Genomic DNA, 15,277 nt, shown 5'->3' with positions numbered 1-15,277 from the left:
CCACAAGTCACTAAACTTTACACATTTTCCTAGAAACTGAAATGGAATTTGAATTCATTTTAATCTATAGAATTAAAGTTATCTCAACTAAATTTGTCTTTCCTAAGAGTAATCACATTACAAGCAAAGGGTCATGAATGAGGAAATGCAAACATACTTTCCATAAATCAAACTTTCTCCTAAACGACAAAGATCATACTTTCTGTTTTTAAGCTCAACCTTAGGCAGTAATAGACATAAAAGAAAAATGGCAAAACAATCTGGCTTGAGAAACAGGCCAGTCACAAATGCCCAACAGCAGATTAGATCAATCTCATAAATTCTGGAAAGGCAGTATTAGATTCCTAAGAGACTCAACATTGCCCAGCAAAGTGTGGGTGCTTCTCTCGATTCAAATACAATGCTGAATGACAAAATCCCAAGACCAGACTTTTTCCTCACAATGGCTCTAAGAAAAGTGTTATTTTGGCCTCTGAAACTGGCAGGGGAAAATGCGGGTCAAAAAACAAAGTGAAAGTTCTGGAAACAGAGAATAAATTGGTGGGTACCAGACGGTAGGGGTAAGAGGGGATGGATGAAATGAGTGAAGGTGGACAAAAGGTATGAACTTCCAGTTTTAAAATAAGTAGTAGATATGTAATGTAGAGCATGGTGACTGTGTTTAACAATACTGTACTGCACAGCTGAATGTTACTAAGAGTATATATAGATCTTAAAAGTTCTCATCACTAAAAGAGTTTGTAGCTATATGACGTGATGGGCGTTAACTAAGCTCACCGTGGCAATCATTTCACAATATACACATACCGAATTATGTTTGGTACACCTTAAATAACACAATAATGTTATATGCCAATTATAGATTAAGAAGACTGGAAAATAAATAAATAACAAAAAGTGAAATAGATTCACCGCGTGACTAGATGCATTATTTTAAAAGAGGAGGTTCAGGAATGAAAGAGAAAACTCAAGTCACGTGAGCACTACCTTTGTTGGTGCAACATACACGACCACCCCTTCATTGCTCTCCTTCAGCACTTTCTCCATGCAGTAGTAGGAAGCATAGGTTTTGCCCGAGGACGTTGGGGCAACAATCACTGCTGACTCATTATTATCCACAACATCGAGGAGTTCACGCTGCAGGGTTCAGAACACCATTCATGTGGACAACAGGAACAGCATGTTACCAAAACAAATATATGAATACACTTCCAATATTTTTCTGAACTTCAAATGGAATAACTGGGAGTTGAAAACGCATGAAGAAACATAACAGGAAAGTCTGAAGAACTCGCGGCATTCTCTCAGAAGAGAGAATTGTTACGCTTTTGAGCATCCGGAGGTAGGTTTGTGTGTGAAAAATGGTGACTGAGACTGAAGAAAGTATCTTGTCATTGGGAAGATTTTTTTTTCTAAGTATTTGTCATTGACTAAATACAGCTCTTCTCCAAAGGCTTTGAGAAATGAAGCTCTAAGAACTAACCAGTATGTATTTTTTATGATGGTGAAAAGGTAGCTGAGGAGAAAAAAATCAACCATTCATAATTTTACCAGTTATCTTTCACTTTGTATATAGAAGAATACCAGATCCCTCCTTTGGAGGGCATGTGAAATTTCATCCCCTCAGTTTATGCTTTTATTCATCAAAATGATGAATAATCAAAAAATCATATGATTTGGCAGAAGATGGAAAAACATCCCAAACCTCACTCAGTCCGCACATTCTTCATCTAGGTCCACTCTGGGCCACACCTCAAAGTGTACATCAAAAGAACTGAAATGTGCAGGGGATTAATGGAGAGCATCTGGCTGCTTTGTGTCCTGCACTAAAGTAAGGAACTAGTCCTCTCATTACTGAAAAGGAGGGGGGAGTTTTTTAAGATATCCCACCATCATCAATATAAGATAAAGTCATATTGTTTTTTTAATATGATTATTTATTGTCAAATTGGTTTCCATACAACACCCAGTGCCCATCCCAACAAGTGCCCTCCACAATGCCCATCACCCACTTTCCCCTCCCGCCCCACCCCCCATCAACCTTCAGTTTGTTCTCAGTATTTAAGAGTCTTTTATGGTTTGCCTCCTTCCCTCTCTGTAACATTTTTTTTTCCCCTTCCCTTCCCCCACCGTCTTCTGTTAAGTTTCTCAGGATCCACATAAGGGTGAAAACATATGGTATCTGTCTTTCTCTGTATGACTTATTTCACTTAGCATAACACTCTCCAGTTCCACCCATGTTGCTACAAAAGGCCATATTTCGTTCTTTCTCACTGCCAAGCAGTATTCCATTGTATATATAAACCACAGCTTCTTAAGATAAAGTCATATTCTGAACTGGAAGTCTGTTTGATTGAACCTATGAAATTGCACTTTTATAGGTCAACATGTTCAACTTATCAGCAATTTTTTTAGTCCAATCTATGCAGAACCACACCATTTAATTCTAAGTTTTATTTCCATCAATTTTACATTTATTTATAGAAGAATGACTACTATGGTGACATGTGTAGCATGTAAATATCTAAACAATTGCTGTACTATTTAAACTACCAAAATTCTGCACATTTACATGTGAAATCCTATTGACACAGGGAAAACACAGAGATTGCTCCGCAATGATACAACTGGATGACACACAGACAACTTTAAAAATATATATGTGAATTCATCAAAGTACCTCCTAGGCAGTGGTCAATATACAAAAAAATGAATGAAAAGAAAATTTCACTTTAAGCGAAAAAGAATTTACCAATGACGTCAATTTTCAATGACGAAATAATTTTAAATGACAGGACTCAATATTAAGTTCATGCCAAATATAAGATGTAAAGCCACAATAATGAAAAGTTTCTGAGATAACATTTAATAATAAAATACAAATAAAATAAAATTTTTGTTTCATTCAATTATTACCTGCCACGTGTCAGGAATAAAATCCTGAACTCTGGGATCTGGATCTTTTCTCTCATCTCGTATCAAATAATGGCCCATGTATTGTAGTTGAAACCGAACTGGTCCCATGCCAACTGAATATTTATCCATTTTCTTCTCCTCTATGTCATCTCCTACAACCTATATTAATTCAAAAATCCATTTGGAAAGTGATTTTAAACTATAACATTGTTTAAATAATTAAAATATTTATTACTGAGCACTTTTTATGAGAAAAGTATTTTACCACATTTTCAGTTTTGTAATATTTATTGAACAAGTTCTTTACCACCTAAATCATTATCTTAACTGTGAGTATATTGATAAACATCAAGATTTTCAAATATCCATTATGGTATTTATAGCTACAATCTAATATATTTAAAGACAATTAAATAATTACTATATAGTTTTTAAACTGTTTGCTAGAATTAAACACAGGATTAGTTTTAAGGCTTTGCAGAAATTACCTGGCAGTTAGTCTGTCCAGACAAGCATTTGTACCAATTTTCTAATTCTAGATTATCTCAAGTACAGGCAGCTGAATCACTAGTAAATGACTTTGAACTTGGAGGAAATACTGTCAGTATAAAAAAAAAATCTAGAAGAGGTGACTTAATTTGCAAGATACTTTATGTATACCCAATAATTATTCTATTAAAATGGAGCTATTCTGAAAATTACCTGGGTTGGATATAAAGAACTTGTCAATTCATCAAATCCTAAGTACTTCAGACATCTGGCTATGAGTTGCTGATCTGCCTCCTGCAAAAGTTCTGGGTATCTTTCCATCAAGGAGTGGATCCTTTTCATCATTTGAACAGCTATACTTAAATCTTTTGTGCTTTCACCTTAGCAAACAATAAACAACATACAAAGATCATCAAAAGTAATGTTTGATTATCCAAGATTAGTCATCCAGGCTATCAATCTGACCTAGTTAAATTCACTATCTTAACATTAACAAAGGTTTTGGAATAAAGAGGACTAGGAAAAATGTAATAAAAGTGCAGCTATACCCACTTCATCATCTCCATGGGTAACCGGGAAATAGCTGTACAAGTAACAGAGACAAAGAAAAATCTTTTTTTTTTTATTTTTTTTTAATGTTTATTTATTTTTGAGACAGAGAGAGACAGAGCATGAACGGGAGAGGGTCAGAGAGAGGGAGACACAGAACCGGAAATAGGCTCCAGGCTCTGAGCTGTCAGCACAGAGCCCGGCACGGGGCTCGAACTCACGGACCGCGAGATCACGACCTGAGCCAAAGTCGGACGCTTAACCGACTGAGCCACCCAGGTGCCCCCAAAGAAAAATCTTACAGTTCATGATAGAAAGAAGATTGTTAAAGTTCAAGGTTGTATAAGAGTTCTGGGGAACAACAAATCTTTTCTCCACCTATTATTTTCATGTGTGCTCTACCGTGGTCAAAGAAAAATATTTAGATGACTTTAAAGATCTGGTTAAAAACTTTGCAACATTTATTGAATTCTACTATTGACCACAGATAACTATTTGGTGTAATCATTGGAGGCTGTCAATTCAATCAGTCTGTTACAATTGCCAGATACAGACTTTGCTAATTCTTCTTCATTTCTTTATAGATATAAATATACTTTTTATTCCTCCACACTTCTAATCTTTCCATACTTACCATGTTAGGGCTGTTTTTAATTTCGCCTTTTCTCCAATTGGCTTATATTTTAGCTATCTAACAAATATTACCAAACACCCACTGAATACTGTAAGAGACTACAAAACAAATTCAATATAGAATTCTTACCCTCAGGAGAGTAAGCCACTGAATTCTGATCTTTCTTAGTAGCAATCAACTGCAAATTCCGATACAACATGTTGTTTAGGGAGAAATATATAAGCCAAATCTTATGCTTCTCACTGTGACAGAATCCACAATGAAAGGCTGACTATGTTAAAGGAGATTGAAGTTAGCAGAACAAGAGTAGAAGGAAAAAAAAAAAAGAACCTGGTAACCATGTGTTAAATGGATTCAAGAGTGTGGAGATGCTCAAACCGGACAGATCACGTAGGTTTACTAGGAAGAATTGTCAGTTTGGAGCTATTATGGCACATGATCATTCACCTGTTATCAATTTATATGTCTCTACCCAGTTTTATTTCTCCTCTATCTTCCTCTTCTTGTCTCTTCTTTTTTATTCTACCACATTCTACAGAAATTGCAAAGTAGAGCACATGCAAGCAATAGCAACATTTGGAAGAATTCAAACATGCTCAGCAAACATAATCCTTAGTTTTACCTAGCAAGAAAATGTTTGCACTTCAGATATCAAAGATGAGTGACAGATTCTCCCAGGGAGCCTCACCGTCATTGTTGGTTCCCTTGACTATGCGCACAATTTTGAAGTAGTTATTCTTAAGCCATCTTTGACTGATTTGATTTGAATTTGTTTAGGAATGTGCTGTATATTTGCTACTTAGACTCTCTCTGAGATTTCACTGCTCACTGATAAAAGAAGTAATAAGACTTAGAGGAATTTTGTAAGGATAAAATCACATAATGCATCTAAGGCTTCTAACACAAATTTCCAGTTAATAAATGACATCCATTATCATTACCTTATTTTATTAATTCTCCAGTTATCAAAGCAAAAAATATAGAGTCACATACCTTTACCGCGACACTGTTCTTTCCACGCTTTCAAGCAGGCAGTTAACGCGACCATTTCAACTCGAAATTTCACAGAGTTACTTTTACATGATTTTAAAAAATCTTCCAGGTTCTTTATTCCAGAGTTTAAGTTCTCTTTCATTTCCTCTTCAATGGAAAATGACAGAGCATTCCATTTTTCCTCCTCTTTTTGTTCTTCCTTAGCAAATAACCTCTTCTTATTCTCTCTAGTAATTATTTCAGCCTTGGTCTCCTGACCAAAAAGGAAAACAAAAAAACAACATACCATAAAAGAAGTTGGAAATATCCCAAGATTAAATTTCACATATGGGAGAATATTTTTAAGTCTATATTGATCATTTTGACAACCATCCCATTCTTCAATAGGAACAACTTTAATTTCAGTATCTGTTTCCTTTTTTTTCCTAGTATCTGTTTCTTAAAGCCTCTGTTAATTGAAAATTTATGACAATTAAATTTAAGACTAAAAAGCCTCTCCACAAATAATTTTGCAGATTTCAAGTGGTGTAGATCAGAAACATCAGGCCATTGTTTTTTCATGTTTCCTGCATTTGTTCCTGCTGCTCTCCCTGTAATGGATTAAATACAATATGGACCCACTTTACTATACTTTCACCAACCCAATTTATTAATCTGCAAAAAACAAATTGGAGACTTATAGGGGCACCTGGGTGGCTCAGTCAGTTAAGCAACCGACTTCAGCTCAGATCATGACGATCTAAGGGCTCATGAGTTTCAGCCCCGCGTCGGGCTCTGTGCTGACAGCTGAGAGCCTGGAGCCTGGTTCGGATTATGTGTCTCCCTCTCTCTGCCCCTTCCCTGCTCTTGTGTTCTCTCTCTCTCTCTTCTCTCTCTCAAAAATAAATAAATATTTTTAAAAATTCAAATTAGAGAATGTATTGACAAGAAAATTCTGATAAACCTCCCACTACTCAGGTTAGTCATGAAACTAATATCTAAACTTTGCCTATAATAAAGTCAATATTAGTTGCCACACTTCTCAATACTTAATTCTAATCAATATTATTTGAGGTGTCCCAAAGTTTTCATCTACCAAGTGGGTTAACTCAGCATGGTTCTTTCTCAATAAGAGTGACCTTTGGCCCTTTGCCATACACAATGCTTATTATATCTTGAATATGCAGACTTACTGAACAGTTGCTACAAAAGCATATTTACACAATGTTGAGGGTGTTTAGTCCCAATGAGAGAATTTATTTAATTACTAATGACATAAAAGAAAAAAATGGGATTTTTTTCCAGTCTTCATATCTTACAGTATGTAATAAGAATTTTTGCAAACTCTCTACTTTATAACATCTCTCAAAAAAACAAAACAAAAAACACAGAACCTTCTTGCTAGCCCTAAATGAGAGAGAAAAAGTCGTAATTGGATGATCTCACTAACAATAAAATTGGCTATGAAAATAAAAACTCTTCTATAGTCTGTTTTCATTTCCTATGATATATACCCAGAAGTGGATTATTGCTAAGAACAATGCCAAGGCACTTACCCCATTTTCTTCTAGGAGTTTCATGGTTTTAGGTCTTTTATTCAAGTCTTTATTTTGAGTTGATTTTTGTGCATGTTATATGGTAGGAGTCTACTTTCATTCTTTTGCAGGCAGATGTCCAATTTTCCCAGCACCATTTATTAAACTGTCTTTCCCCCCATTATATATTCTTGCCTCCTTTTTCTTGAAACAACCATATATGTGTGGGTTTCTTTCTGGGCTCTCTATTCTGTTCTATTGATCTATGTGTCTGTTTTTGTGCCAATATCATGCTGTTTTGTAGTATATCTTGTGTATATATTGTGATACTTCCAGTTTTGTTCTTTTTTCAAAATTACTTTGACTATTTGCGGTCTTTTATGGTTCCATACAAATTTTAGGATTATTTGTTCTAGTTCTGTGAAAAATGTTGTTGGTAGTTTGATAGGGAATGCATTAAATCTGTATATTGTTTTGAGTAGTATGGACATTCTGACAACAATGATTCTTCTAATAGAAGAGCATGGAGTATCTTTCCATTTTTTTGTCGCTTTCAATTTCTTTCATTGATGTTTTATAGTTTTCAGAGCACAGGTGTTTTACTTCCTTGGTAAAATTTATGTCTAGATATTTTGATGCAATTATAAATGAAATATTAATATTAGTATTAGTATTAGTGTGCATTCAGCCATTCTATGTCTTTTGATTGGAGAATTTACACCATTTATATTTAAATTAACTGTTAATAGGTATTGACTTACTATTGCCACTAATTTTTTTCTGACTTTATTCTTCTCTTCTCTTTTTCTCTTCCTTTGTGATTTGATAGTTTTCTCTAGAACAATGCTTATAGTCCTCTTTCCCTGTTTTTAAAGTATGCAAATCAGCCTCTTTCGGAGAAAGATAGGGAATGAGCAGTTTGGTATGCTGCCTCTGTGCTGAGCCCTGGGGAGATAGCCAGGCTAAAGTCTTGTGGGTCTTGTGGATGCAAGCTTTGTTGGCATTTCAACGTTTTTTTATTTATTTATTTATTTTTTTTTTTTTATTTTTGGGACAGAGAGAGACAGAGCATGAACGGGGGAGGGGCAGAGAGAGAGGGAGACACAGAATCGGAAACAGGCTCCAGGCTCTGAGCCATCAGCCCAGAGCCTGACGCGGGGCTCGAACTCACGGACCGCGAGATCGTGACCTGGCTGAAGTCAGACGCTTAACCGACTGCGCCACCCAGGCGCCCCGCTTTGTTGGCATTTCAAAGCTAGATGTTTTAGGGAGGCTCATTCCTCAGGTGGAACTAAAATGTTGGGGTGCTAGACCCAAAATTTTGGTCCCAATCCTTTCCTCCTGAGGGAAAAACTGAAGACTTGTGAGTTCTCTCCCAATTGTGTCTCTGCAGCAGTGGTGGAGTTTTTGGTGACAATGTGTCTCAGCCTCTTCTACCTGTTTCATTGTGGGTTTTTTCTCATTTGTTCAATGTGTAGGAGTTCTTTCTCTAGTTTCTGGATTGTCTTCATGGAGAATTCTTCTGTATGTCTCTGTAAATTCATTATGTCTATAGGAGGAGGTGACTTCAGGAAATTCCTATATTGCCATCATAGACCAGAACTCCCAAAGAACTATATTTTTAATTTTACTTCAACATTTCTAAATCTAAGCCTTTAGTAACTTAATATCTTATATTCTTTTCCAAATACATAAATATATTTTATTATGCACAGTGGATCATATATAACCTTTTATATGGAGGTTAGACTTTCTTAGCAAATAAATAATAAATAATCCAACGATCATATATAAAAAGAAAAAGCATAGCATGGAAAGAAACTACCAAAGGAATTGAACAAATATCAACTTAAGAAAAGGAAAAAAAAAAGTTTTAAATATGATAGAATTAATAGAACCTACATGTGCCTTTTTGTTCTTGGGTATACTGAAATTACTCTTTGGCTTGACAGCTTGAGTTACAACAACTTTTGGAGAGACTGATTCTAATGAGCTCCCATAAAATCGTTGAAAAACATGATACTTCTGCACAGACCTAAGAAAACGAGGATCTCTAGATTTTTCTGAAAAAGAAAAGACTTGAAATGTAAAACTATTATTTTTTTTTCAATAACATTCTCACTAATTCTTCATACCATCCCATGCACACATGTACTTTTTAGTTTGGAATAGTAATTTAGTCTGATTTACTTTTGTTAAAGAAGGAATCTTAAGTCAGGCTAAATCTTGTCTATGGAGTAATTCCTTACTTTATTTAAAGGACAGAAGTGACAAAACACTCTTTCACTGTCTACTTCCCAAAGCAAATATTAGGATGCTACAAAGAATGACAGATTCTAGGTATTACCTCTGTTATGTGCCCTGTGAATGAGTTTAAGAAGAAGGTAGGGGCAAAATCTAGAATATATCCATCTTAGATATTCTGGCTTCTGGAATCACTTGATAGGAAAATCCTTACTCCAACCATAGCTGCAGAGCCAACAGCTTAGCAACTGAAGAATACTTTCACTATGGAAAAATCCAATGACACAGGAAATCCCAACAATCAAGGTATGACTTGCTCCCACACCCAAAACAAACTACAATTTAGACAATAATTAAGCTGGTTAATTTTTCTGTGTCTATATCTACATATATCAAATTAAACCACTTTGAAGGATATTAATGGTTAATCTAAAAGACCCCCCCACATCTTTCAGGATCTTAGTAGCCATTTATAAATGCAGACTGACAAGTATTTCATATGAGTGAGCTTACTATGCACACTCCTCAATTCTTCTGTAAGTTTTGTCAACTTGAAGAAGGGTGGAGGTTAAGCATCAGGATAGACAAAAGTGAGATGAAGACAAGGGAACTAATAAGACAAGATCCCTAATTCGATCTCTATGGATCTACTGTTAGTGATTTCATGGGCCTCTTTTTGCAGTTCTAACCATCCTCAGCAGGAAGGTACATAAAATGCTAGAACTTGGTACACGTAATCAACTGGGTGATGTAAAAGCAGCTGAAATTGCTTGAAAGACTATGGCCTTGGTGTTTTGAACTTCAAGGAATACACAGGCATTTTAACTATAAACCATATTTCTTTAAAACAGCTTCTAATTTTTATGGGGACAAATGCAGGATTGGTTCACTTCCTAGGACATCTGCATACCTGTGTATGTATGACTATCAGTAAACGAAGTGGGACTTCTTCATTACTATCTTTACTGTCATACATCTAAATACCTTGTAGACTATCATTATTCAAGAAATATAACTTATAGGGTGCCTGGGTAGCTCAGTCAGTTAAGTGTCTGACTCTTGATTTCAGCTCAGGTCATGATCTCACACTTGTGAAATCGAACCCTGAGTCTGCTTAAGATTCTCTCTCTGCCTCTCACTCTGTCTTTCTCCCAGTTGCGTGCACATGCATATGAGCTCTCTCTCAAAAAAAATTAAAGAAAAAAAAAGAAGTATAACTGTGGCTCCTAACCTGATAATTTTTCATTACAAAATAAAAAGCAGAGACTGAAATTGATTTTAATTTATTTCAACAGAGTCACAGTACTCACCATCAAATTGACACTTTGTCCTGTCATAATCATCACTAAGCGGTCTGTGAGAATGCCAATGCACAAGTTCATCAAATTCCTTTTGTTTAACCAGTGAAGTTACAACAGGATCATCGCTATGATACAAAAAGAAATATATGCATATTTTAAATTTCATGCTTCCAAACAGAACACAGCACAGATTTCATTTTTTTAGATTTCATTTTTTAATATTTTTAAAAAATCACAGCCACCTTTCCTCTTTCTGTAAGATGATGTGGGTGTTAGAATCCAAAAAGCAGTTTATTAGGTGCCTAAGAACCCAGAATCTAGCCAACATGTCTAACAGTACCATCAACATCAACAAATATTCATTATTGATCCATTAATTAAAAACATCCAGCTGGAGTACTTTTTTAAAAATGTTTATTTATTTATTTTGAGAGAGAAAAAGAGAGCTGCACATGTGCACATGCATTGGCAGGGGAAGGCAGAGAGAGGGAGATAAAGAATCCCAAGCAGACTCTGCACAGCCCGCATAGCCAGTTGCAAGGCTTGATCTCACCAACTGTGAGATCATGATCTGAGCCAAAGTCAGGAGTCAAACACTTGACCAACTGGGCCACCCAGGCAACCCCAGCTGGAGTAATTTTACTCTAAGATTAAAACCATGTTGATTTGGGGGCACCTGGGTGTCTCAGTGTGACTGACTTCAGCTCAGGTCATGATCTCGTGGTTCGTGAGTTCAAGCCCTGCGTTGGGCTCTGTGCTGATGGCACAGAGCCTGGACTCTGCTTCGGATCCTGTGACTCCCTCTTTCTCTGCCCCTTCCCTGTTCATGCTCTGTCTCTCTTTCTCTCTCAAAAAGAAATAAACATTAAAAAAAATTTTTTTAAACCATGTTGATTTTAACCTAGTTAAGATCAAAGACACTGATAAATTTGCTATTAAACTCATTTGGTATTACAAACACATATTGCATCTAATATATTCCATTTAATCTGTTGCACTTCATAGAATTGCGACATTTGTTGTAAATCATTTGTCCACCCAATCATTTATTGAGACATTTTTGTTCTTATACCTCTTTAAGAAAGGCAAATCTTTCAAAATGTCACCAACAAACTTATCAACCAATTCACATGACATTGGAATAAAACCCAAGTTAGGAATATTTTCCTTGGAAGTATCTGTAAAGAAGTAAAAAAAAAAAAAAATTAAGACATTGTAAAATGTGAAACTTTCATACAGGAATATTATACATCATTTTGTAAAGTTTTACATTAAAAACCATTTTTCATTGATTTTATTTACATTTATCAATTCCAGACCTTCCCATACAGCTATTACCCACATTAAAACATTTTGGAACATAGCAGAGTATAACGAAATAGGCAGCATTTAGGCACATAGGTAAGTAAGTAGAAAAATACCTGTGTCCTCTTTATTCCTTTTATTTTCCCCCATTATAAGGAATTTGAATATGGAACTCTTACTCAGATATCTACCCTATAAATACTTTTAAGAAAATGAAATAAAAAAGAAGTTAGGGGAAATGAAATTTGGTATCATTACAGTATTTTCTTACATGCTCTTTGATATCCATGTATAGATATATATGTGTATATAATATTTGGCTAATAAATGCTTTTTTATTACTATCTGGTTCATAATTCTAGGTAAGCTGCTATTGCTGTGCCTGTTAATCCCTTGGTGTTCACTGTTCTGTGTTTGCCTGACATCTTCATCATCCAAGTCTCTGCCAGAGCACTTTTCTTCTTACAGCCATGTGAAGAAGGCCAGAGGTGCTGAGTCTCCACTGCCCCAGAGATAACCCTCAGCCAAAAACATGACAAGAATTTCACAGTAAATGCCCCAGTCTCTTCAGGTGAGACATCTCTGAGGTGGTTTGTACACCATTCTAAGATTCTCAGTGAAATCTACCTGTAGTTACCCACAGTGGAAACCAGTAGCCTGTCCTACATTGGTTTTGTTCTCTTCCTGATCTTACCTAACCACTTCCTTATTTGCTCTTCCTGGGATCAATAAATTACTTGCACTCAATAGTCTGTGTCTGGTGAGGGGTGCCTGGGTAGCTCAGTTGGTTGAGCATCTGACTTCAGCTCAGGTCATGATCCCACAGTTCATGGGTTTGAGTCCTGCTTTGGGCTCTCTGCTGACAGCTCAGATCCTGGAGCCTTCTTTGGACTCTTTGTCTCCTGCTCTCTCTGCCCCTTCCCCACACGCACTCTGTTTCTCTCTCTCTTGAAAATAATAAACACTTAAAAATTTTTTTAAAAATTTTAAGTCTTAGGGCGCCTGGGTGGCTTGGTCGGTTAAGCGTCCGACTTCAGCTCAGGTCATGATCTCACGGTCCGTGGGTTCGAGCCCCGCGTCGGGCTCTGTGCTGACAGCTCAGAGCCTGGAGCCTGTTTCAGATTCTGTGTCTCCCTCTGTCTCTGCCCCTCCCCTGTTCATGCTCTGTCTCTCTCTGTCTCAAAAATAAATAAACGTTAAAAAAAATTTTTTTTTAAAATAAAAAATAAAATTTTAAGTCTTGGTGAAACTCATCTGGATATAAAAGTATATATATTCTTCCCCCATATTTGGAAATATATCAACACATCCCAAATTCCCATTAGCTTTCCTTCTCATATTCCTTAGGGGGACATTTTATTCTTCCTGAAATTCAATTGTATGGAAACATCTTCTGTGATGCTATGATGATGGATAAATTCGTTTTTGTATTTCTTACAATGGTGAATTATTTCTTCATTCTTAAATGATATTTTAAGAATTATATGTAATTTCACTATATTCTGATTTCTATCATTGTTATAGGGTAGTGTATCATAGACTAATTTTTGTTCTTTAACTCTTGTTAAGATATTTATTTTCTTGTATTCTACAGCGTTACTATATTGTATCCAGTGTGTGTTTTTATCTATGAGTGTATACGTGCTTATGTTTAATTTAGCCCACTTGGGATTCATCATACATCCTTATATGTGCAATTCTTGTCTTTCATCAATCCAGGCAATACCCAGCCACGATCTCCTCAAATATTGTCTAACCCACATTGGTTCATTCTTTCCTTGTGAATCTCCAAATGAATGAAAGGCTTGACTTCTTCATTATATCTTCTTTTTTGACATATCTTTTTTTATTGTTTCATCTCTTATTTCTTTTTTTTTCTTAAGTTCTTTTCAGCTTTATTGAGATGTAGCTGACATATAATATTGTATAAGCTTAAGGTATATAACATGGTCATCTCTATTTTGAAGTGTAATTCTTTTGATCTATTTCTAGTTCACACATTCTCTTTAGCAATATCCAATCAGCTTTTTAACCTATCCATTGACAATATTTTCATTTCTACAACTTTGGTTACTTTATTTCTCATGTTTCAAATTTCATATTTTATTTTTTTAAGCATTTTAAGTATGTATATAGTATATTCTACTTTTGATAATTACAAAATTATTCTAGTTCCATAGCTTATTGTTTCTCTTAGCAGTTTATTTCCTCTGTTGTTTTATAAATTTGTATTTGTACTCAGATTTGTCAGAGTATGAGTAAAACATGTATCCTGTAAAACCAGGCCTTATGATGTTTTTCCCTTACAGAGAATGTACCAGATTCTTCTGATCACCTTATTTATCTGGCTTAGTGTTATCTTGACCCTACTTACAATGTAATTGAAACCACAGATTCTTGGGAAGATGGACTTATAATTAAAAATTATCAGAGTAATTCATTTTGAATTACCCAGAGATCAGCCTCTCCCTTTATTTTTGACTCCTGGAATTTCCCTTCTATTTTTTTGAGTTTAGATGTGATAATACAAAAAGATGTTTAGTGTGTCTGACCAGCATTTCAATTGTTTCCCGAAAGAGATTTTTCACCTGATTTATACTGCCATATTGATAGAAATGAAACTCACATATAACTGGCATTTTTTTAACTGGCAACAATTAGTTACGAGCAAAACATACATATATATATATATATGTGTGTGTATATATATGTGCGTATATATATGTGTGTGTGTATATATATATATGTATACATATGTATCATTGGGGTTATATATATATATGTATGTGTGTGTGTGTATATATATATATACACACACACACATATATATATATAACCCCAATGATACAGTGAGAGGTAACTTATTATTAAAATGCATAGTGCCAGAAAATAATTTAGACCTGTAGCATTTAGTTAGTGGTGCATTCAAAACATTTTCAGAGACTTGAACTGTCATTTCAAATTAATTTATAGATTTATTACCTTTGATTGGTGATGGACTCTTTTCAAGAAAAGAAAGTTTTGTTGTTCTCAGAGGAAATGGCTTTCCAACAGAAAACTTTCTGACCAACTTTGACACAGTATTCCAGAGATGTTCATAATCCTTCATAATGACATCTCCCAAATTCAAATGTAGGCCTATATAATATTTAAAAGTACTAAACATTAAAAGTCATCCCTATATATAGAGAAGCACACATTTTTACTAAATTCATAGAGTTCTGAAATATTTCTCAAACAGTGAAATTTTCAGTGAGTTCCACACGATACCTAAATGAATATGGTCCCTAATGTGACTATAGATTTTCAAATTATCTTGTTTTCCTATTTGA

At 35.1% G+C, this 15,277-nt stretch overlaps 1 protein-coding gene across 2 annotated transcripts in view; it reads right to left on the bottom strand.

The window, feature by feature from the left end:
• Positions 1–15,277, bottom strand: part of DDX60 (DExD/H-box helicase 60) — a 103,262-nt gene that overhangs the window by 66,229 nt on the left and 21,756 nt on the right. For both annotated transcript variants that reach the window (XM_030312780.1, XM_030312781.2), the window contains exons 10-17: positions 14,928–15,083; positions 11,713–11,818; positions 10,650–10,765; positions 8,998–9,158; positions 5,582–5,834; positions 3,619–3,785; positions 2,917–3,075; positions 988–1,137 (exon numbers count right to left, since the gene is read on the bottom strand). In XM_030312780.1, coding sequence (XP_030168640.1) covers positions 988–1,137; positions 2,917–3,075; positions 3,619–3,785; positions 5,582–5,834; positions 8,998–9,158; positions 10,650–10,765; positions 11,713–11,818; positions 14,928–15,083 — 1,268 coding nt within the window. The remainder of the gene's footprint in view (positions 1–987; positions 1,138–2,916; positions 3,076–3,618; positions 3,786–5,581; positions 5,835–8,997; positions 9,159–10,649; positions 10,766–11,712; positions 11,819–14,927; positions 15,084–15,277) is intronic.

This window comes from Lynx canadensis, chromosome B1, assembly GCF_007474595.2.
Source record: "Lynx canadensis isolate LIC74 chromosome B1, mLynCan4.pri.v2, whole genome shotgun sequence".
Classification (NCBI taxonomy): Eukaryota; Metazoa; Chordata; class Mammalia; order Carnivora; family Felidae; genus Lynx; species Lynx canadensis.
Note: the sequence above shows the minus strand (reverse complement) of the source record. Positions and strands in the feature narration are given on the sequence as shown.